At 41.5% G+C, this 23005-nt stretch overlaps 1 protein-coding gene across 1 annotated transcript in view; it reads left to right on the forward strand.

Moving 5' to 3' along the window:
* The window catches only part of RNF145 (ring finger protein 145), a 44524-nt gene that overhangs the window by 16386 nt on the left and 5133 nt on the right, over positions 1-23005 (forward strand). Inside the window, exons 3-8 of the mRNA XM_082771492.1 lie at positions 1634-1742; positions 7406-7497; positions 12906-13141; positions 16580-16755; positions 20579-20719; positions 22132-22314. Of these exons, the coding sequence (XP_082627618.1) occupies positions 1634-1742; positions 7406-7497; positions 12906-13141; positions 16580-16755; positions 20579-20719; positions 22132-22314 (937 nt within the window). The remainder of the gene's footprint in view (positions 1-1633; positions 1743-7405; positions 7498-12905; positions 13142-16579; positions 16756-20578; positions 20720-22131; positions 22315-23005) is intronic.

Genomic DNA, 23005 nt, shown 5'->3' on the forward strand with positions numbered 1-23005 from the left:
GAAAGATCAAAATAAAAATGTTTTAGATGCTGTGCAAAAACTAGTAGTGGTGACTTCAGTGATACTTCATTTTAATCAAAGAAACTATCACTTACTGTAGCTTTTGGAAAGAGGGAGCGCAAATGTTTTTTGTCTATCATCAGTCATATGTATCATAATCTATCATATCTGAATCGAACTTTGCTTGGCATCCTGTGGGTCTGATGCCTTCTCTAGGAGCATGTTGCAAGTGACCTTCTTGTAGACCTAACTTCACAGGATTTTAGAGATTGTTTATTGAAGGTGGGAAATATTAAGTAGCCTTGAAATACTTCTACATAAATACTAACTGACTTTGAAATCATATCTTTATCAAATATGGGAACATACTGTGTTCCTTGGTTGTTTTATAGTAGCTGTTTGTCCCACGGTTGAGTGCTTAATTTAGAGTCGCATTATTTCTTAAGTGTTTTAAAAAAGTTCAAAGTACAAATTAACTCGGTTAAGAAGGCTGTGCCCAGAGTTGCTGAATGGATGGATGATACTTGAAGTGCAATGTGTATAGCACAGCTTTAGTGACAGTCCAAGTCCTTTGGTGTTTTGTTCTTAGCTGCAGGGAAGTTGCTAGCCGTTGCCTTTTTTTTTTTTTTTTTTTTCTAAATGGATTTCAGTGCCAGGCACTTCAGTTGACCTTCAGAGAAGAGCATGAGTGCACTGCATTGTGGTGGTGAGCTCGGAAATAAAGATCAGTAAGGGCACCATGCGACGGGTCTCTGACCTGCTGAGTCTGGAGAGGATGGGCATCACTGCCCAGTTGTGAAGTGGACTTCAAAGCACCGCGTTAATAAAGTATCCTAATGAGAGCACGTAGGAAAGAAAGGATCATTGTTCTGTGTGTTGTAAAAGCTGCTGAGCAGCCAGGCTGTGTTTTTGAAGACTAGCCCTGTATCTGCATTGGGTCTTTTTCCACAATCTTGCTAAATGCTCTCAGGCAGCGAGGGAACTGCTGGTGTCAGTGCCCATGAGCCATAGGTTGTGCCAAGGTGCCTTGATTTGCAGCATCCTCATGGCTTCAATGTGCCTTAAAATGTGCTCGGATGTTACTGCTGTGGGGAAGAGCCTGTGTCTACCTCAAGTTATGGGCATGCAAAGTGTCTTTAGGCCATGAAGCTGCAGTGGAAGAATGAAAATATGTAATGATAATCAGCATGGATAAGTGTTCTGTGTGTCCCTTGTTTAAAAAATAATAATAAAAATATTTTTTACATCACATGACCGGGTTTGTTAGGTGGGATAGACTTTTTTTAAAAAATCCTGTTACAAGGAAGCTTATTTTCACTAGCAACTGAGACACCTAGGCCTTTTTCCCTAGTTACATAGGTTAAAATAATTGTCTTCTTCAAATACTGGAGGTCAAGTCCAGTGCTTGATATCTAGATGTAAATTTATAGAAGCTGGTAGAGCTATTTCTGTTCATGACCAAAAAAAAAAAAAAAAGGGCATTTTTTTTTGTGTGTGCTGTTTTGGTAAGAGGAAAATACAGGTACCTGAGTTCTAAAACCAAATGAAAGCAAAGGCAATTAAAGAGATCTGAATGCTAGTTCATATTTCGAGAGAACTTTTTTGAAATGCCAACCTCTGCTTTCTGTTACAGGTTACATCTTAAGTGTTGTGCTCCTCACTTTACCAAGGCAACACCTTGTTCAGCTTTACCTGTACTTTCTGACCGCATTGCTGCTGTATGCTGGGCACCAGATTTCCAGGTAGGAATAAATGGGTTACATTTGTTAGTTTCACTTGGGATTTAAAAATCTAACTGATGTTTTGTTAATATCTTCTGCAAGTGGGTTAGGGCTGGTTTTATGGAGGCACTTTTTTCTATGCCAGACACCTAAATATATCATGCTGTTTATCGTGAAAAAGTTCATGGAATTAAATGTGCTGTCAAGTAGTTCTGGTGTATTTTTTGTTGAGTTAAAGGAGTTTTGAGCTGCTTTTGTGTGGAGTGTAATGCCCATTAATCTGAGAAGAGAAAGCACTACAGGACAAAACATTGCCTCTGATGTAGTAATCTGACTTACTCAATGGCTCGGTTTACATGCTTTCAACACCGGAGCATTTTACAAAGCAGACAGGACGTTACCTTCAATTTCCTGGCACCTAGGAGGAGGGAGAAAATAGCTGTGGGAGATGGTAAAAGTAAAGTAATGGTGGAATTTATTCCTAAATTCATCTTTGTGTAATATATTTTACAGTCATAACAAAAAGAAAGGTGTTTGGATTTAAAACATAAGGCAAGAGGCTAGAAAACTGTGAGAAAGGCAGGGCAAAGTAGATCATCTTTTGTTTGGCTCCAGCTAAATCCGTTGAAAGCCAATGTAAACTTTCACACTGACAAGATGTTTAATTGGAACCAAAGAGAGTGCCCTCACATTAATGTCTTTACATGGGAAGTTTTGCAAATGTGGACTTAAGCCTGATTTATTTTGGTGCCTGCTGATGGGAAACATTTAAAAATGTGCTTTTGATTGATTTAAGTGAAGTAATAGGTTTGCTATTTTTGCATCAAAATCGTTGTTCCGAAGCATTTGCTGGAATATCTCTTATGCAGTACGTTGCAGCTCTGGGGAGTGTTAAGGAAGGCTTTGTGGTGACTTGACATGTCACTGGTGTGGCTGTCAGAGTTTCAGTTAATGATTTCTTGAATGGATGAGGATGCAAGAGAGGAATTATGGCCTCTTATTTACTGGGTAGGAAGGAAAGGGTTTTTTTATCATCCTCAGGGGAGTCCTGAGTTTTTATAGATACAGTTTGTGGGTGTTTCTCTTAGAGTTAAAGGCTTACTTATTAGAAAAAGCAGCCTAAACATTATTTAAGAGCTTGTGTTGAAATAAAAATAAAGCTGGTAACAGATGCCCATCAGATACAGAGTTTGGTCCAGAATATTTATAGCTAGAGATCCTTAAGCCATTTTGTATCTTTAAATCTTTCAAAAGAAAGAGAGATGGTATGGGTTTCAGTTGATACATTAAAGAATAACGTTATTTGATTTTAATAGTTCTTTATTGGTCGTTTTTCTCCATAATGTGAATTATAGCTGGTATCACTTTGAGAATTACAGGCTTCATTGAAACATGTTGGATAACTACAGCTTGGACTGTTTGGAGTGTTCTTACTAAGCTTTCTATACTTGATACTTCTGGAGTGTGTTAATAAAGACTTTAATTAAATCTTGCATCAACTGGCACAAAAATATTTAATTAAAAGATGTCTGAGATTCAAATAGTCCAGCAGTATTCCCTAGCTATTTTGCATAGCAAATGCAGCTTCTAGCACTTTAGAGTGAGCGTACCCATTCCCTAGATATGAGACTGACTTGGTTGGGAAGGAAGCACTGTTCAAGGGGATCTCAGCACCAGCCTCTGTATAATGCAGGGAGCGACACTTGAATTAGCTTTTCAAAAGAATTTTTGAATCCAATTAGTTTTCATACTGAAAATAGTGAAGTGTAACTGACACAGATGAACTCTGCTGCTGGAGCTGTACCTCTTACTGATGAGGCTATCCAATTCCAACAGACGTCTCTATTTAGCAGACTGATCGTGGTAAGACATACAGAAATCACATGTGCAAACTGTTCCTGATTTTTTTTGTTGCTAATAAATCTGCTTAGAACAGAAAACTCGCAGTGCACTGCTCGTAGGCTACCAGTTGGGATGCTATTTAAGACGGATGAAGAGATCCCTTATTGAGGCCAGTTTGGTTATTGCAAATTATAGAACAAGACCAAAATCAGCTGGCACTTGTGACTCTGCAGTGTCCTGGAAATTGTGAGCTGTTGAAAGACTGCAGCTCTCAGTGCTGTTTTTCCACCCAGAAATAGCTTGTGGTTCAGCTGCACGTCTAGGAATAAGATCTGAATTTTATAGTTAAGCTCTGACTTCAGACTTCCAGGTCTCTGTGACCTTGACAATCACTTAACTTCTTAGCGTTTGCTTCCTCATCTGCAAAACTGGGACTTACCTTAATGTGTGCGGATTGATTAGCTAATGCTCATGAGCACTTGGGAGAGTCCAAGGAGGCGCTGCGTTTGTGTGACATGTTAGCCTGGCAATTTGGGTAGAGAGAATTCACCATCTGTTTATGGAAAAAGGAGAAGTCAGCTTTAAAAAATAAAATCCTGCCGCTCTTGACAAGGAAAATGTATGTGTGTTTTTTTTTTTTTTATGTAGCTGCATGAATGTCTTGCTTAAAGGGATCACATTTCTTCTTCCCAGTTGCAACAATAAAACCGGGGAAAGGAAATGCAGTTATTGTGCAGAAAAGAAATGATGCTAAAAAAAAAAAAAAATTATGATTACATTCCAGATGTTGAACCTGATAGAGCTTGGGGTGAGAAGATTTGAGGAGAGGGGAGTGGGAGAGGGAGAAGGAGGAAAAGGCAGGAAGCAAGGGACCAAATCGTTACTTACGGATAATCTTAAAAGATGTTTTTAATTTTAAAGATATCTGTAGACATTCAATACCTACGGCTGTGTGTGTTTGATGTTAACAGCAAAGATTAATCAGCCACAGTAAATGTCGGCAATATGACTCGGGTCAGATAACCACTGTTCCTTATGTCTGTCAATTACAAAGCATATCTTTAATAACAGCAGACCTTGCTGTGCTTCCAATAACAAAAAAGGGGTCATGTGTGAAGCACTGTATCTCTTTACCTTTTCAGAGCAATGCTAGTCGTGGCTGGCCGTGATTATATGTTAACAGTCCAGCAGTTCGATTAAATGAGGCTGGGAGTGCATCCACAGAATAAACAGCAGGCGATCTGATCTCAGCTTTATTCTTATGCCCTAATTTTCTAAAGTAATAACGTACTTTCAGTCATTTCATTAACTAGTAAATAATGATTTTAGCATTCTTGTTTTCTTACATTGCTGCAGTAAAGTGAACAATTCCCCGATGTAAAAGCTGCAGCTTAATACAGTTTTAATTGATCAAAATTGAGTGCGTGCACTTGCTCTTCTCAGCATCTTGTATGGCACTGCAGCTGTTCCAGGCATCTTCTGATTGGTATCTGTGCCAAAAGATCCTTGTGTTTGTACTCGTAATAAGAGAATCATTGCTTTTACTTTTCGTATTTAGACATCATCTACAAATACTGTTTAAAAAATTTAGGGGACCTTAAAGCATTGCTGCTCTAAGCTGGCAGGCCTTAAACTCTCAATTAAAGAAGGTACTTAAAGAGTGAAGCCAAGTATAGTCCTCGGTGCAGATGACTGAATCAGACAAGGGCAAGAAATGTAGCTTGGGAGGATTTGGGTCATCTCCAGACACGTTCCTGCTGTAAATGAACCAACTATACGTGCAGCTTTGGTGGTACGTCTTGGCTAAGTTGTGCAAGGTTTTCTCGCTACAGTTGGTATTCTGGATGATTTTGTAACCTGTTTCCTGACAGATGTAGAAAAAGCTTGATGTCTTCACTGCTTTCCTTCTAGCAGTTTAGAAATACCCAGCATTTTCACCTTCAATTTGAGGATGGAGCATGATATCGCTAATACAAAAAGCCATCTTCAGCATGTTGCAAATTCTGAGGAAATCTGCGGTGGTGCTTTTTTTTCCCTCCTCTTTCCAACTCTGATGGATTATCCTGTCTGCTCTGCAAATGCTGTCAGAAAGTGTTTTCTTCAGGTTCGCATAAACAAAAATACACTTGGCCCCAAAGATTACATCCTTGTGCGTGTTTGAAGGTTGAAAAAAAAAACAAAAAACAAAAAACTTGTGCTTATCTGTGGCTTGATAACAAGGGGAGATGTTCTATGCGGAATCAGTCATCTTAGCTGCCTTTTCCATCTCCATGTGTTTTTAATTGTAGGTTACAGTCTAAAGAGCCCATGTCGACATACCTCGCATATACTATGACACTTGAAAAGCTGCTGTGAGTAGGCAGCGTTGTCAGCTATGAAGAACAGGCTTTGAAGTGTTTGTTTTAGTACTTTGAGATTTATGTCTTGAATTCCAGAGAGTTTTTGCAAATGAAAATGCGAATTCCTTACGAGATGGTGCTAGAATCAGAGTATTTTTTCACATTGCTGGGGAAAAGCAAATGCTTCCAGTAGCATTGCGTTGCACGTTTTTCTTCACTTGAAATATAAATTCGTACGTTGTGGTTTCCAGTCTTGCTTGCTTGCTTTGCCTGCATCTGCTTGCAGCAGGTGTGGCTTGCCTGACTGATGTAAATAAATACGTAATACTGTCGTGCCATGCCCCTCGAGCAAACAGACTCTGCTAGCTCTGCGCGGGGTCAGCTGAGTGTGTGTGCCTGGCATTCCCGGGACGTGCTGCAGCTGGACGTGGACGGCCAGACAGTCTGGGCCAGCTGGGAGCAGGGGCTGTGGTGCTGCTGATGGTGGAGTTGGCAGTGTCACAACGAGGGTACAGCAGCAGCCATGCAATGGGCATCAGAGGGTCTCAAGATGAGGCAGAAAAAGGGGCTGAAGATGCAGATCCGAAGGGTCACGAGGATCGCCTGCTGTCTCATGGCAGGGGATTAACGAGCCACTGGAGAATTACTGCCCTGCTGTTCCAGGATTATCTTCTGAAAGTGCAAAACGTTTGCTCTTTGTGTGAAGTTCATGTTTGACTTGCATTGCTGTTACACAGGTTAGCCTGCTCAAAGGCGGAGGTGATAGATGATCACCAACAGCAGGCAAAATGCCCGCTCTCCCAGGGTTCTTACTTGTTTCTTTGATTGCCTGAGCCCCCCCCCACCCTCCTAGCCCACCTTTTCTGAGAGAAGTTACAGCTGTCCAGTCAGATTTTCAGACTTTGTCTGCCACTTGTGGTCCCTTGTTTTGAGGGCATCCAGTTGGTCCCCCTGGTTTCTCCAGGATACAGCTAAATTTTTGAGATCTTATTGGATAAAAGGATTATGAAGCAGCCCTGTCCCCAGTCTTCCGTGATTGTCATTTTGCCTTCATAGCTATTTTTTAATATGGTGCAAAGAGATTGGTGCAAAACACCATGACCATTACATTGGAAGACCTTTTCACATGAAGCTGGTGGGAAAAGAAATTAAGATTAGGAAGAAGAACCACTTAAGAAGGGACTCTTAAAAATGGAATGGTGCTTAAGAGGCTTTGTCAATAAGCAGTTTCAGGCCACCTTCTGAAGAGCAGCTTGGGTGTCCCAAAGGACTTTTACAGCTGTGACAGTGAGTCTAATTACAGATAATACGTCTCTCACTAAAGTCATGCTTCGGTTAGATCCTTTGATCGCTGAGGCTGCCATAACAGTAGTGCTAATATTGCTTTTCGTAATTTACTTAATTGACTGTAACATACACCGAGGTTACGTGTGTGTGGAATGAGTGAATTGCTTCTTGTCTCGTCAGAAGGATCTTAATATTTTGTGGTTTTATTTTTTTTAGGGATTACGTGAGAAGTGAATTGGAATCAGGGTATGAAGGGCCAATGTACTTGGAGCCTCTCTCAATGAATCGTTTCATGACTGCTTTAGTAGGTAAGTGTTTTAGATATTTGTGATGCAGGGGAGAGCTCTGCCTAATTCTCTTCACTGAAACCTGTGCATGTTCCACCTCTTGGTTTCAAATTTCTCTGTCACTTTCAGTAGCTGTGATCCTCATTAAGATGCAGGAGGTATGGAAGGCTAGATGTGTCCTGCTTGGCTCTGTATGTGCCACTGATTTACCAATACTCCCTTACTTACAGTTTTGGAAGTATTCTCTAGATTTGGTATTTTTAAAATTTAGCGTTAGACTTCAGTGTTTCAGATTCATGTGGGTTTCCTAATCAACCCATTACACTGTTGTAAAGGTGCGGTTTGTTGAAATTCCTGCTTGTCTGTGCTGTGTCCTTCCTAACTACGGATCTGAAGTTAGAAATGTGTTGTAAATTGATAGAGTAGGAAAAAGAGATTGTGTATATCTTACTATAGAAGCACTTCAGATTCATGTGCAGGAGTTTGGGTGAAAGCTTCACAGCCAGAAGTTCTTAAAGGAGTTAGTTTACCCAAGTGGGCACATTTTAAAAATATATATATATATATTTTTTTTCCTCTGTATCCCTGTCTACCCCTATGATACTATCAAGGCATAAGGAATGAAAGGAAAAAGATCCAAGGTCTCATGTAAGCAGTCACTTCAGTTTGTAGTGGCAGGACGCTTTCTGAGAGCATATGATTTCTTTCAAAAGAATAGTATTGAGATTGTTTTGTACTTCTGTGTTTACTATTTCTAGAATTATGCTTCCTAAGTGAAGCATTCTGCCTCCGTTTTCTTTGCAGACTTGCAGTCTGGTTCAGAATGATTGCATTGTCTGTCTGGAAAACTCCTGTAAAGTCCTGTAAAAATATCAATAGTATTTTTATCTTTGGAAGTGTCGTAGAGGCATTTATTCTTTATGGTCTTTATAGATAAGTGTTTTCATGCTCTTAAAAAACACAGGTGCAATAGATTTGTGGATGTGCGTATAGGCCCACAGGCTACTTCTGTTTATTTTTAAATCAACTTCCGGGGCTGTTTCTAATGAAAGCATTAAGGAGTAACAGCCCAAAACTACATTTAAATTGTGTTTCATGAAAGGCAGAGATGACTTCTTCTTTGAGATGTTTAGGTAAAGTCTTGAAGAATTGGGCTTTCTACTCTTTTCGCTTACCCTCCCCTCCAAATGAATGTTGGAAGAGAATAAATTCAGCGTTAAGGTTGCTACGCCGTACCATATGCTCTGCAGAGAGGATATTGAAATGCACGCACACCGTGTGTATTTTAAAAATAAGCCAAAGACAAAGTCAGAAGAAAAACTGTCCCTAATTCCTTTCACTAAGGTCTATGGTTTTCATCAGATTATTGACAGATTTAGTCAGCCGTGGACTGTTGACAAAACTCAGCTGCTTCCTGTTTGCTCGCAACTGCTACTGAGAGATTTAAATGAGCTTACTTCTTTCCAGTATGTTAGGTCTAGCAGAATATACACATTCCCTGCCTGCCAGCATCCCCACTTTTAAATTTGGGATTTGTTGTTGCTTTTAATACTTTTATATAAAGATAACGTTGGTGTTTTCCCAGAAACGGAAATATTTAGGGATCACTTCTTCTCTCTTCTGAATTTCTAGGTATGCTAAATTTTTCTGTCTTGTGGAATGACACCAAAGTATAGCAAAAGCCTTTAGTATGTTTCAGCGAGAAAATGTTTGTAAGTAGTTCTTTGAATCTCTCTCAGGTGTGATGCAGGGTCCTGTGCTAAAGCAGAACCCTCAGAGAGCTTCACAAAGCAGCAGGCAGGACCTGGCAGGAAGAGGTCAGGAGGTGTTACGCCGTTCAGTAATATTTATGCAGAAACTAAACCAGGAGTCGTAGCCCATCAGTATCCCAGGGTGTATCATTCAGGTTTCATGTGGATTATCTGTGAGCTAGAAGAAGACGACACAACTGTGTTTGTCCAGTTCAGTTCTGGGTTGTACTGGGGGGCAGAATGAAGTGTCTGCGTATTATAATTGTTTTTCAGAAATAGGTGCTTGACTATACTAGTAAGTATGTGTATGTTAACATACTTAATATCCTCGTTATTAATTTTCCCTGTTCTTTCGAAGTCAACTTGAAAGCCTAATTTTAGTCTTGATGGTAAATGGTCTTCTTTGGGGAAGTCCTATGTCAGTGGGCTTTGAGGCTTGACAGTGTTGCGTGTAAATACGAAATACCTCAGTGTGTTACAAATTTGAGAAAGTGTTTTTCCAGTGCAGTCTGCCATGTCTCAGGAGTGTACTGCACTGAACTGTCATCTTTGCAGCAAAATTAATACGTATGGGTGCTTTGCTCCATATTTTTCTTACGTGTTCTGCCAGAGCATTGTTGTGTAGCATTGTTGACAAAGGCACTGAGGCAAGTGCAAGGGAAATAATCGTGGTACTGATCTGTTACCTAAACGCTGTGGTCAGAATTAAAAGGGTGAAGTACAGTATGCCACTTGGGTCTTTAAATTTAACCTTTAATAATGGTTATATTCATTAGTGCTTTTTGGATGGGCGTTCTCGGTCAGTTCTTCCCCCAGATCTAATTCAGTCCAATAACTATTAACTAGGGTTATTAACGTGCTCTGAAGTTGCTCATCATGCTGGATGGAAGAAATAAACAGCTGAGAAGACTGCCTCTTGGATGAGTGTTCCACCTTGTGAGAACATCAGCTGTTATGTTACAAAGCTGCGTGGTTTCGAAGTGATGCTACCCTGAAGATTTTTTGTTCTTAGTTTTAGTGCACAGTAGTGGGAGCATATATTAACTTGGAGACATCCTGCTTTTTGTCAGGCAGTTAATGTGGTAACCAGGGAATTTGGTAACATCAGCTTTTTAAAACGGGGAGTGAAGTAAAGAGCTCCCTACTAAAAGTGGGAGTGACTCTACCACATCGGCTGGCTTACCGCACATTTTCCATTAGCTTACTAGCTGAGAGGCTTTGGCTGGCTGTCAGCAGGGTTTAATGTATTTGTGGAGGTTTGGGGAAGGGAAAAGAACAGGCAGGAACTTAAGGCAATAGATTTCTTCCTTATTGCTTCATTCCCTAGCAGAGGAGCCTGGTATCCTGCAGGAGGGTTCCAGATGTTGGACTCATTAGCTCTGTCTGGCAGGCTTCAGTTCACAGCATCGCAGTTTCCAGAGTGCAACTGTTCAGTTGGATTTTCTAGTCTCAGCAGGTAGCTTGAGGGTTTAAGTTTTTTGGTGACGTGGTATGAGTTACAAGGTAGTTTATTCTGACTGGAACTGCAGCCATGTATGCGATCTCTCACCGTGTACAGCCCTACTTGGAGATAAGCTATGATGTATGGCACAGAGGGGTTGTCCTGAAGGAAGGTGCTGCTACCCCATTAAAAATGAGAAGTATCTGTCACTAAAAGCTCCGTTAATCTGTTTGGGCCCTTCCTGAAGGGGCTGAGAATCAGCAAGGTGCAGACTTCAGGAGGGAGCTCAAGGCCTCAGGAGGAAGTGTTTTGTGTGTTTCGCATGATGGTGCACAGATCTCTTTCCCCTGACAAGTGACTTTCAAGCAGTGTTTAGGCTGAAGAGGTGGAAAGCAGAGAGAGCTTAGCAGGCATGACCAGCACCCTCAGCACATCGCGCCTGGAGGAAAGCAGGGGTTGCTGTTTCATGAGGTGAGACTGGAACCAGATTTCATGGCTGGAGAACCCCACAGTTATCCCAGGGAACACTGGGTTGTTAAATGTGGTGGGTTGCAGCATTTCATTTCAGATGACGACACTTACTAAATCCTGAAGAACATATCAGAAGCTGGTGTTGGTATCCCTTTGTGTGTGAAGCTGGGTTGCCTTAGTTACCATGAGATGCAGAAATCCTCGCAGGCCGACTGTGCCAGGCCCCAAACATTACGGCACAGCAGCGTGCTGGTGGTGTCTTAACCGGGGTTGTAGCAACCTGCGTGTGGGCAGAGAGCAATGGAGCAGAGAAGGTGCTTCAGAGCTGGAGCCTGTTGAACGATGAGTAGAGTAACTTTCTCAGAGGCTCATGATCCAAAATACTGGTAGTATATCTTGCTGAAAGCAAGCGTGCTTGTTCCGAAAAGACTCAAAGTAATTCAAAACTACACCTAGCAAATTAAGGGTAGGATTTAAACTTGAAAGAGGACAGTGTGAAAGAGGAAGACCTTTGGATGATTAAGTGGTAGAGTGTAGAGGTTTGCTTTCAGTTTGGCTCCAGTTATTTTGAAAGCAGAAGGCCTTTCCTGGGTGGGGAAGCTGGGCAGATTGAGAGAAACACTGGTTCTACTATTTCTCCTCTCCCAACTTCCCTCCCCAGGGCATCCAGAAGGGCTTACAAGGTCCATAAGGTTATGTGAGCACATGGAGTTAGCTGAGGCCTGGAGATGTTCTGGCCTTGGCTTTGTTGTGCTGTGCTTTGCTAAGGCTGGCTCCTGCTTCCACCAAGAGCTGTGAAACACACAGATTAGTGCTGGGGGGGGGAGGCTCCAAAGCAGCCCATAAGCACTTGGGGTTGGTACCATGTAGGGTGGCTTCCAGATGTTCACCACCTGTGAGTTCACAAGGTTCTGCTTTTAAATTCTTTCACTGCAAAATGACGAGTGAGATTTGTTCTAACCCAGACAATGTAAATTTGGCTCCAGTCTGCTTCCTCTGAGATACAGGGTACAGGTTCCAGCGACTGTAGTGGGAGCAGTTATACAGGAGGGGTCTGCTCTAGAAATATCATCCTCCAAATCTCTGTGTGTGTGTGAGAAAGACATTCTTCTGCCCCCACCAACTGTTAAAGAGAATTTAGTTGTTAATTATCTGTCACTTGCAAGCTTCAGTGATAATTTTGAGCAACTGCCCCAGGGCATTATGAAATTATTGAAGTCTCAGCTGCTGACCTGGCTGTCTCCTGTTAGCGTTCTTGGCCTGTAATTCCTCTTGACAGTATAAATATTGTTGTTCCAAAAGCCATTTGGGACCTCTGATTACTTTTTTGCATAGATCAGAATGAAACAGTCATATAGCTGGGCTTTAGAAAAGCCTCTGCTGTGCACAAAGATACTGGTGGGATTTAGGTAGGGCTGGGATGTTACGGAAAAAAAAAAAGAGGGGTGACTTGTCAAGTCATCATCCCCTGCATGATTTATTCCTGGGACTTGGTATTAATCTGGATATGTTTCTGCGTGTTTTGGGCTAACATCTCACTAATCTGTGTAGTGAAGGCATACACTTTGCATAGTTTGAAAATTGTAAGTTTTATGACCCAGCAGAAGACACAGAGGAGCCCGGTTTCATAACAGATATGTCCTAGTTAGAGCTGTCATAATATGCTGGATGTTGATAACTGTGTTAGGGAAAGATAACGAATTAAAATACGTTTTTCCTGAAGGGGATAATCAGCTTGATTATAAAAGACTCTGTCTCGTTTTCAGGTCAGCTGGTGGTATGTACGCTCTGCTCCTGCGTCATGAAAACAAAACAGATCTGGCTCTTCTCTGCTCACATGCTCCCTCTGCTGGCACGGCTCTGCCTCGTCCCGTTGGAAACCATCGTCATCATCAACAAATTTGCCATGATTTTCACTGGTTTGGAAGTTCTCTACTTTCTGGCATCAAATCTTCTGGTGCCCTATAACTTGGCAAAGTCTGCATACAGAGAGCTTGTCCAGGTAACATGGAACAATTTTATTGTCCTTGGCCTGAATGTTTCTGCAGGAAAGTAGTAATAAAATAAGTAGTTTGACTATTTCCTGTGCATATATTTTTGTGTGTTAACTCATGTTTTCTTAGAAAAACAAATGGGTTCCTATCCATAGCATCCACTTTCCTTAATTTATGTTAGCTTACAATTTGTATGGGTGAGCAGTTCAGGCATTCCGCATAAGTCATTATGCTGAATTATGCTCCTGGCTAGCTGAGCCTGTCCACTTTGCTTGGATTTCATTTAGTCCCTGAAATCCAGGCTAAGAGACAGGATTGTGGTAGAATGGAATTTATCTAGTGCCTCATTAAATGAGCAAGGTACTACCCGTGCGTTAATTACATTAGCTGTTCATTTTAAGAAATACGTTTTGTATAAAAAGCATTTGTAATTGTAATGTTAAATTGGGAGTAACAGTGAAGCTGATCTTGACTGTGGCTGGGGCTGTGATGTGAAAGGTTGAAAGGTCTGTAGTATTTGGTTTAGAACAGCAGCATTGCTAGGATCTCGGAGTTACCGGAAACAGAGAAAACTGATCTGACACACATCCATTTTGTTAACACTTTGACATCTAATGTATATTTGTTTGAAAAGACTCTTTGTTAATGTTAGAGAAACATCATGCCTCGTGTACACGTATATTATTTTTATACAGATAATGTCTTCTTCCATGTCTTCTTCTCAGTATAAAAGACTGATGCTTATTGGATTTTGACCGACCCGCTAGTTCTCCTCTCACCAGCTGCTGATTTTTTTTTCAGACCAAGTCTTTGGTTTTCTGACTTGCTTCTTCATTCCAGAAGCAGCCTGAAAACTAACTTGCTAAGCTCTTTCAAAGCCCTCTTTAAAGCTCTTCGTTGCTGTCATATCTGTCATACACAAACAAAAACTTGGCAGCAGTATGTGTCTGGAGTGCCAAGGCCTCAGCCTGTCATGTTGATCATTATTGTGTAGTTATTTATTTTGCGTGTAATTGGTCTTTGGAGCAAGATTATCCTTCTGTGCTTGTACAGCACCTAACATGGTCTGATCTTGCCCATAACCAGCTTGTAGATTTGCTGATAAGAACAAATTCAGGAGCTGACTGGCAAGGCTTCAATATCCATGTTTTTCAAGGAGAATATAAAAATAATGCTTACCATTTCCTTTAAAAGAGAGAGCACTTGCTAATGTGGCGTAAAATAGATGCTCCTCCTCTTCTATAGAGTTTGAAGGCTCACAACAGGGTAAAACCAACACTTCAATTTTCCATTTGCATGGACACACACAGTTTGGCTTCTTGAAGTCAAATTAAAATATGATGTGGATTTGAGTCATGTATGTGTTTTCTATTAGACACTTTAGAACACTTAGTTGCAAATACATTTTGGGAGAGAATGGTTTCTCTTTTTCTTGGGGTCAGAATTGTATTCTAAGTACTGTTCCTATACAAGCTTTCTCATCTCTAGGATCACTTGTCTCTTATTTTATTTTCCTTTTTTTTCCTCCTCTTCTGGTATTTCAAATCTTGCTGGGCACTCTTACATGATTGTAATCGTGAGGAAGAAATATTCCTTGTGCATGGCCTTTGGATGCTGATAATACTCTTTCTCCCAGTTGTTTATGCAGAAGGCATACATTTTTTTCTTCTCTGTAAATACATAGAAAATGACAGGCTTTGTAAAATGCCACTAGATTTATAATAGACTGATCAGTCGTATGATGCTTTTTGAGTGCATATTGTAGAGAGTGTATTGGAATGAAAAGTTGTGTACAAGTGTTTTTCGTTATGCATTGGTGAAATGGGATAACAAACGTTTTGTTTTAAAAGAGCTTGTTGCTCTTCGCTTATGGTCTTGAAACACAGCTGAAAAAAAAATGTTGGCTCAGTGTGTGTTTGTATAACCGACTGCAGGGGATTACAAATGAAGCTAAGTGTGTTTATTCCAAAGAAAGAGATTGTCTTGTTTTGTCTTGAATGTTCTCCTCTGTGATCTCACTGCTGTAACTTTGCATGGTGGTTAGTCTTCAGTGATGTGTAGGTGAGTTCACTACCATTGCAGGCTGGAATTGATTGCTGTTTTGATATCAGTGGCAAAACTTACTGAATATTAGGATGTTAAGCACCAGGAGTGTTTCTTGAATGGAGCACCACGGGGGAGATGGCCTTAACAGGTGGGCTAAAGCAGCCTTTTGCATGCGTGTGTATTTCAAACTGTAGCTGACGGTACAATTTAAAAGCAGGTCTAGAAGCTTGGCTGCCTACTTGCAGAAGATGCCAGAAATACCTCATGGTTATGAACCTACATTATGAGCATAGCTGACCTGTCTCTGATGTGATGGAGTGCTGTGCCAGGAGCTGCGTGGGATTGCTTGGATTGGTCCCAGGCCAAGGGAGAGGCCGAGGGAGTCTCCTGAGGGCAAACACAGTTCCTTGACAAGTCTGCGCAAAGCTAAAAGCGGGAGCCTGGCACTGTATCCCTGCCAGCAGCATACTGCTTGTCCATCAGCCACAGCAGATGATGCAGCAGGTCCCGTGAACGTTAATATCCCTCATGCTGGTCATGAAAGACTAAGTAGACAACTCTTTAACCTTCTGTTGAAATACAGATTTGTTTCATGCAGTTGCTAGCTATTGCAAATTTTACATTGTTGTGGGAAGGAGATGATAAAAAATAGTAGCTGAGTGATTTCATTTTGACATTTTATATTAAGTCCAGCTATATGAAGCTCCAGCTTCTTGAAAATCACTGCATTGTAGCATAGTCTTTGCAATACAAAAAATGTAATTGAGCTTCAAAGTCTTTTGAAATAGCTTTTAACTGTGAACTTCAAAACCCTTGGTTGATTGGGAGCAGTCAGGAGTTTGGTACGTGTTCATTCTGAGGCACTTAACACTAAATACCTCAGACGTTTTACGTTTTCCTTTAAAACAGATCAGCAAGGCAGATTTTCTATGCTGAAGTGGTGTGGCTTGTTTCATTATCTATCATGTGTGGTGAGTTGGCAGTAGCTATAGAGAAGACAACATTGCCGTGACTTGAGCTGTGCAAAAGGTCTGAGCAGGTTTTACATGGACTGGAGGCATGCATCCTTGTTCCTCTTGCTGTGAGAGGGCTGCAGTCAGCAGCTCTCAGCCAGTAATTCACAGGAAGGGACAGTCAGCTGTTCTGGTTGTTCAGTGCACAGTCAGGTACTTCTTACTTCAAGTAAAACAGCTGATCAGATGGTAGCATGTCACTGCTGAGTCCGGGCTTTCCCTTTGTCTGACCGTAGTTTGGGTGTACCGCCTGTTCTCCTTTGGGATGGCTGATGCCGTGTGAATTACCCCTACCTTTGTTGTGGTTTATTGGTGAACATCCTTTTGTTATCAAGTCACGGATGACATGAACTAATAACAAACTGCGTTTTTGTTTGTCTTTTCCAGGTGGTGGAAGTATATGGTCTCCTGGCTCTGGGAATGTCTTTGTGGAACCAGCTGGTGGTCCCAGTTCTGTTCATGGTGTTTTGGCTCGTCTTGTTCGCTCTTCAGATCTATTCCTATTTCAGTACACGGGACCAGCCTGCCTCAAGAGAGAGGCTCCTCTTCCTCTTCTTGACAAGGTAACTTACTAGTCTGCAAATAGTTGTTTTTACGTTTTGACTGTGTTCTGAAATGTGTGCTCTTTTAGAGACTAAATAGGTAGATCAGCTTGTATTGAATTTGGGTGCCAGGCAAATACCTGTCCTTATCTCAGCAACCATGTGTGCAAACCCTGTTAAGCTTCAGAGGCACAGATTCCATTCAGGCAGCATTAGTTCAACTGTGGGGAGTTCCCAAAGAAAGCAAAACATTTCTTTGATGAGGGAATAGCTGTAATTAGAGCTTTGGTCCAGAAGTTTGTTTTCAGTATACAAATCGTTTTTAAGTCTGAGATACCTCAGCTGAAGTTATTTAGTTCAATACCTTATTTGTGATTATGTAATTTTCTGAGCCCTGCATGTCTTGCTTCTTCATTCTGTTGTGGGACGTGTTCTTGAGTTCATCCAGTCAGCTGAAGTAACCAACTCCTAAAGTAACTTCTGAGCCCAGTGGTTAATCTGGCAGAGGTATAAATCTCTTAAAAATACAATTTCCTAAAAGCCTTGTAAAAACTGGCTATGGGGAGAGAAGCCTGTGTTTGTGCTGTCACTGAAAGAAGGCAGCATTTGAGGGATTCTGGCTGGGCTGTACGTGCCTGTGCTGACTCCTGTCTAACTAGAGATTACCGCATACAAAAGGGAGGGGGCATGTAGGGCAGAGAGGAACTGGGAATATTGCAGGAGAAGGTAGGTGAGGCAAATTACATTGTGTAACACTGGGACGGGGAGAAAAGGATGGTGTCTGAACACGCAGGTAACAGGACATGTCCTTTAGAGTCCATACATCATTAGTTCTGCTGTTTGGGTAGCAACTTGCTTGAGTCACTTACTCATCACTACATTTTTCCAATCAGGCTTTCTAGCTGCTTAATTTTTGCCTGCCTTTGTGTGTGCATATATGGTGTCATAGTGTTAAGCTCTCAAAATTCATTGTCATTAAGGAGAAAAGCCAGAGATCTTACTGCGTGTACTATTAAAATTGCTTACATTGTCATACTGCATTATGTAGAAGCACCAACTGTGTTATCTGATTGTCAGCTGAACTAATGGTGTCTGAAGTTTGTTCCTCTTGTTCATCTCTGCTGCAATTTAAATTTTGCTGCAACAGAGTACTGCGTTTAGCAGTTAGCAGAGGTGAGGCAAGCTATCCTTTTCCTAGTAGCTAAGTTTATTCCTGTGCCAAAATCGTTAGACTGATCTTATTTATGGCAAAACAAGAAGCTTGCCTTGCAGACTTGTATTAGCTTGTTCCATGAGTGAATAAGTGCAAGTTGATCTCTGAAGTTCTTTCTGTAATTGCAAAAGCACAGAAAAACTGTGAAAACAGTCTTTGTGTTTGTCACAGTAGGAAAAAAGTCACATTAAAAACATGAACTCAAGTAGTACCACTGACAGCCTCTCCCTCCTCAGGAGGGAGCTGAAGTACCAGGTCATGATAGTTCATGAAAATTCCCAGTTCAACCACAACAGCAACCGTAGTGCTGGCTGCTCACCAAAATGGAAAAGATGTGCTCTTCCATGAAAGTGAGCGACTTCTGCACCTGTGTCCTTTGAGTGTACTTATGACTTAAAATAGTGTAGCTGGAATTCAGGTGAGAGCAGTTGGAGTGTGCTTTATAGCAGTGTCAGATTTTGACAAGAACACCGGAGTGGCTGCACTGAGTCAGTCCAAATACTGATCTAGCCCTGGCTCCAGTTTCCAGCGGTGGTCACAAAGAGTGCCTGGAAAGACACCCACCCGTAACTTGACAAATGGGACACTTTCTAGTACTCTTCCAATCCTGCATCTGGTTTCAGAAGTAAAGCTGTGTTAGCTGAGTATGGTTAATAACTGCTCAGTAATCCTCAAAAGACTTCTCTTCCATCAGTTGTTGCTGTCTGCCTGTGAACCCACATGTGCTTGTGTTGTTTAAAAGATCCTACGCAAGTAGTTTCACAGCTCAGCTTGGTTTGTATAATGAAAACAACACTTTGGTTGTTTGAATCCATATGGTCTCATTCAGTGCACCCCAATTCTTGTATTGGGGAAAGAAAAGAGCGATCAGTTCTTACCTTTTCTGTAAAATTGGGAGAGGCAACAGGTCTGCTCTTCATGGACTGGAGGGCTCTTGCTTGCTGACTTGCTGTTTAAAAACTGTTCTGTATATTTATTGTCCTTACTGTTCCTCTCAAAATCTCTTCCTCGAGTACGTAACTGCTGTGATTTTTGAAATGTGTTGAAGTGTTCAGCTCTTCAGGACAATTTGTAAACTTGTGTTCGAGACGTAAACATAACACTCAGAGCTCTTCAGGAGTCTCTTGGAGCTCTTAGGCTCGCTCCTCTGGGACCCTTGCGTGGCAGATCATAGGGAACTAAGTTTAAGAAGAATCCTATAATAACTGGCAAGGAAAGAAAGGTTGGGCATCAGTTGGAAGGCCAAGATAACTTATTTTGAATTAGAGTTCCTCAAAGATTCTACAGAAATAGCTTATTTAAATAATTTTTTTTTTTTTTTTTTTTTTGCTACCTTGACTGGCAGGAACATTTGAAAGCTTTATCAGCCCTGCTCAGGTTAGTGAATAGGCTGAATTTGAAGGTTTACTGGAAACACTGCCAATAGTACGTATACATAAACACTTCAGAATTTAGTTGTGAATTGCTTTCAAAGGAGTTTTCCTGTTCAGGTAGTCATTAGAAGAGATAAAGTAAATACCTCTTGGTTGTGTTTTGTTTATTTTTGAAGGATATGCTTCCTCAAAATGCTTGTCATTTCAGACTGCTAGCCTGGTGCACTCTTAGTTGGTTAATTGGCGTGACACATTTTTGAACATCATTTCTCTCACAAACGACTGTCCTGTTAGACAAGCTAAGATTCTTTTTTTTAAATGAATGGAGGTGCCAATGTATTAGGTTGGATTATGTATCTGAGGATTTCCAGGTGTGTAATCCCTGGCTGACAGCTCGTTCTTTACTGAGTGTTGGCACACGTGTTACCTTGTGCAGTCCTCCCCTTGTGCTGGCAGCCTTGTTCCTCAGGTGCCCGAGGCATCTGAGGCTTAGGCTGCTCCGAATAACACGGTGCCAGGATCAGCACAAGAGCAATCCTAGGGTAAGGGAGCTGTAGTAACTCAGCTGTTCTCAGCATCATCAAATGTACTCTGAAGTCTCAGTCTTTTTGATTCTTTACAGCTGTAGAAAGAGAAAGGAAAAACCCAGCTGAGGGAGAACATTCTTCATTGTCTTGCTGCTTCTGACTCAGCTTTTTGAAAGACAGGTGTTGCCTACCTCAACTTGATGGGAATGCTACCAAAAAAAATCCAGCCTTCTAGCAGTATTTATCAGTTTGACATTTGTTTTCACTATTGCAGGTCTGCGTGGAAAGTGCCTTAGTGGATCCATCTGCTTTAACTCTGTGGTTCTGGTAGCTGGCTGAAATTTCAGCAAATAACCTAAGCATGTTCTGGCTGGCAATTGGGCTGAGAAAACTGTATGCAGGCAGGACAGTGCCACCGTGTGGCACAGCAGCGGAGAAGGACAGGAGGGAACAGGGAAGACCACACTGTGTGGCCATAGCTCCAGCCTGAAAGGCATTACTAGCTGTGGAGTTGAACTGTAGATTTGTCTTGAAAAGAAGTGTTAAAACAAAAAGAAAACAATCAATAACAACACTAAGAGGAGGGTTCCATGGTGGTGTAGAGGTTAGGTCAGTGTAATTGTGCTTTAAAACCAGCTTGCATCATGAACAGAACAAGGGAAGAGTTCCTCACATTGCTTTTGATTAATGGTTCTTTTCTTTTTTGCCTCTTTCCCTCTTTCTCCTCCCAGTATTGCAGAATGCTGTAGCACTCCATACTCGTTGCTGGGCTTGGTCTTCACAGTCTCCTTCGTTGCTCTGGGAGTTCTGACTCTCTGCAAGTTTTACTTGCAGGGTTACCGAGCATTCATGAATGACCCTGCAATGAACAGGTAAGTGCCTCGCTGTGTCTAGGGTCAAAAAAAAAAAAGCAGACAAAAAGTATTTATACAGAAATGATACTGCTTGTATATATTCCTTAAAAAAAATATAAATAAAAACCTTATGAACTCTTGGGTATCTTTAAAAGGCTTTTTGTTTGCCAGTCTATGTGTGCATTGGAAGGATAAGAGGTAAAAAGCAGCTTGTCACATACTTCTTGGGAGATAGTTATTTTTTGTAAGAAGTTCAGGGGTGTTATTTGGGATTTAAAATTACAGAGTTTAACGAAGGTACTGAGGACGATCAATATGAGTCACTGGAAAATTGTCACTTGCTTGGATAATATAAACACTTCACATTCATATTTCCTCATTTACCCTGTAGTCATGTGTGAAACATGACTAATCGTAGAGTCTTATAACACAACATTGTATGGATCACCTTTAAGTAACTATGAGAAATAACTGGAATATATGAGCTGATTCTTTCCTAATGCTCGTCTCAACTTTTCTAATATGAGGTTGGAATCTTGTGTGTTTTTTAGTTATTCCAGCCATTACCTCAGGGCCAAAGTTCAGACCATATGCAAAAGAATGTTTTACATTTTGGATTCCAAAATGTGGAAGTGAGAATGGGTATAAACCTGGCTTGCTTAAGAGTAGCCTACATAAAAGGTTCCTCTGGGGAAGTGCGTGGTTCCAGGTGGTCTGTACTATGGTCGCTTCAAGTAGCGGTGCTGAAATGCGCTGTCTGGAGGCATGAAATGCAGTCTGGTTTTTCCTAACCAAAAAGAAGTGAAACAGACAGCTGTGTTTGGAGAAATTCAGTGTTTCCTCCTGTATTCAACACAGACACAGAGAGAATAAGCTGGAAAACGAACAAACTGCTGATTTTCCTAAAGCTTGGGGGTTGGTGGGGACATGAGTTGAGGATGTTTCCCCAGGACCAAAGGGCAGAAAGGAATGTGGTGATGGGGAAACGTAACAGGTGGAGAGGGGCTTCATGGTAATCTAGGAATGAGGCTGGCTGTACCCAGCTGTAGACCTAGCAGTGCTGCTTTGGGCTTGTGTAGGCAGCGCTGAGGCTGGCAGTTCCTCCTCTGAGACCGCCTCTGGGCCAATGCAGTGCTGGGGGAACTCTGTCAAGGAGTGGTGTGTGCTGGGCTGGGTATAACCTACATGCTGCTGGTTCAGGAGCAAGCTTCTGAAATCTGCTAGTTCCTAATCCCCAGCAGTTCAGTGTTTCTGATAACATTCCTGTCTGGTTAAGGCTTGAATGGTTACATCAATAAAAGTCAAACCAGTGGCAGTGCAGGGTTATGGAAGAAACAACTTATTTCCTGACATTTCTAGACACATTTTTGAACCAACAATGACATACAGAAAGATGTGCTTCTTTTTCTCTTCTCTTTGTTGATCTGCAGGGGAATGACTGAAGGAGTCACACTCCTGATCCTGGCTGTGCAAACGGGTTTGATTGAGCTCCAAGTTGTGCATCGGGCATTCCTGCTCAGTATTATTCTTTTCATTGTGGTGGCATCCATCCTTCAGTCTATGCTGGAAATTGCTGATCCCATTGTCTTGGCATTGGGAGCCTCAAGAGACAAGTAAGAGACTGGTTTCCTAAACTGAAAGTTATTCAATGCCATTTTAGGAAGTGGTAAACTGGTAATTAACGGCCTGATTTGGATTTTAGTAGCTTGTAAAGCTATTGTATCTTATCTTTGCAGGTCTCTAGTCAATTCTCTAGTTTTTCCTCTTACCATCCTGCTCCCTCTAGTGCACACAGCAGTGCTTTTCAGCATGTTGTATGCTGCCAAATGAGGATGATTCAGGTCACCTGCTCTCGCTCAGGAGTGTGTCCATCCAGCCTGTGCAAGGCCATGCTGATCTGCAGCTGCTGGCTGCTCACTCTCGAGTACTGCGCTGTGTGGTGGTTACTCCCCCTGTGGGTCTCAGTTAAGCAAATCCAGGACTCCAGTGCCTGTGCTTGCTCCCGCCACACTCTGTTGTGTGGATTTGCAGAATCTGCAGGTTTTGCTTAACCTCTTCTGCAGTTGGGTAGGATTCCCCCTCATGCAGTAGTCTTGGACAGCTATTGAAGGTGGGATCTATCTAGGGGTGACCTTAGATATTGGGAAACCCATTTTTTCTGACACTGTGATCCCAAAATGATAGTTTGCTGGCAAGAAATAAGAGGTAGAAGGCTTTGCATTAGTGTACCAGATGTTTTGATCATGTGGGATTGTTGTTAAGTTTAATTTATGTTTCAAAGAGCTTTATTGGTATCTGGTTTTC

This window comes from Aythya marila (genome assembly GCF_965140915.1).
Source record: "Aythya marila genome assembly, chromosome: 14".
Classification (NCBI taxonomy): Eukaryota; Metazoa; Chordata; class Aves; order Anseriformes; family Anatidae; genus Aythya; species Aythya marila.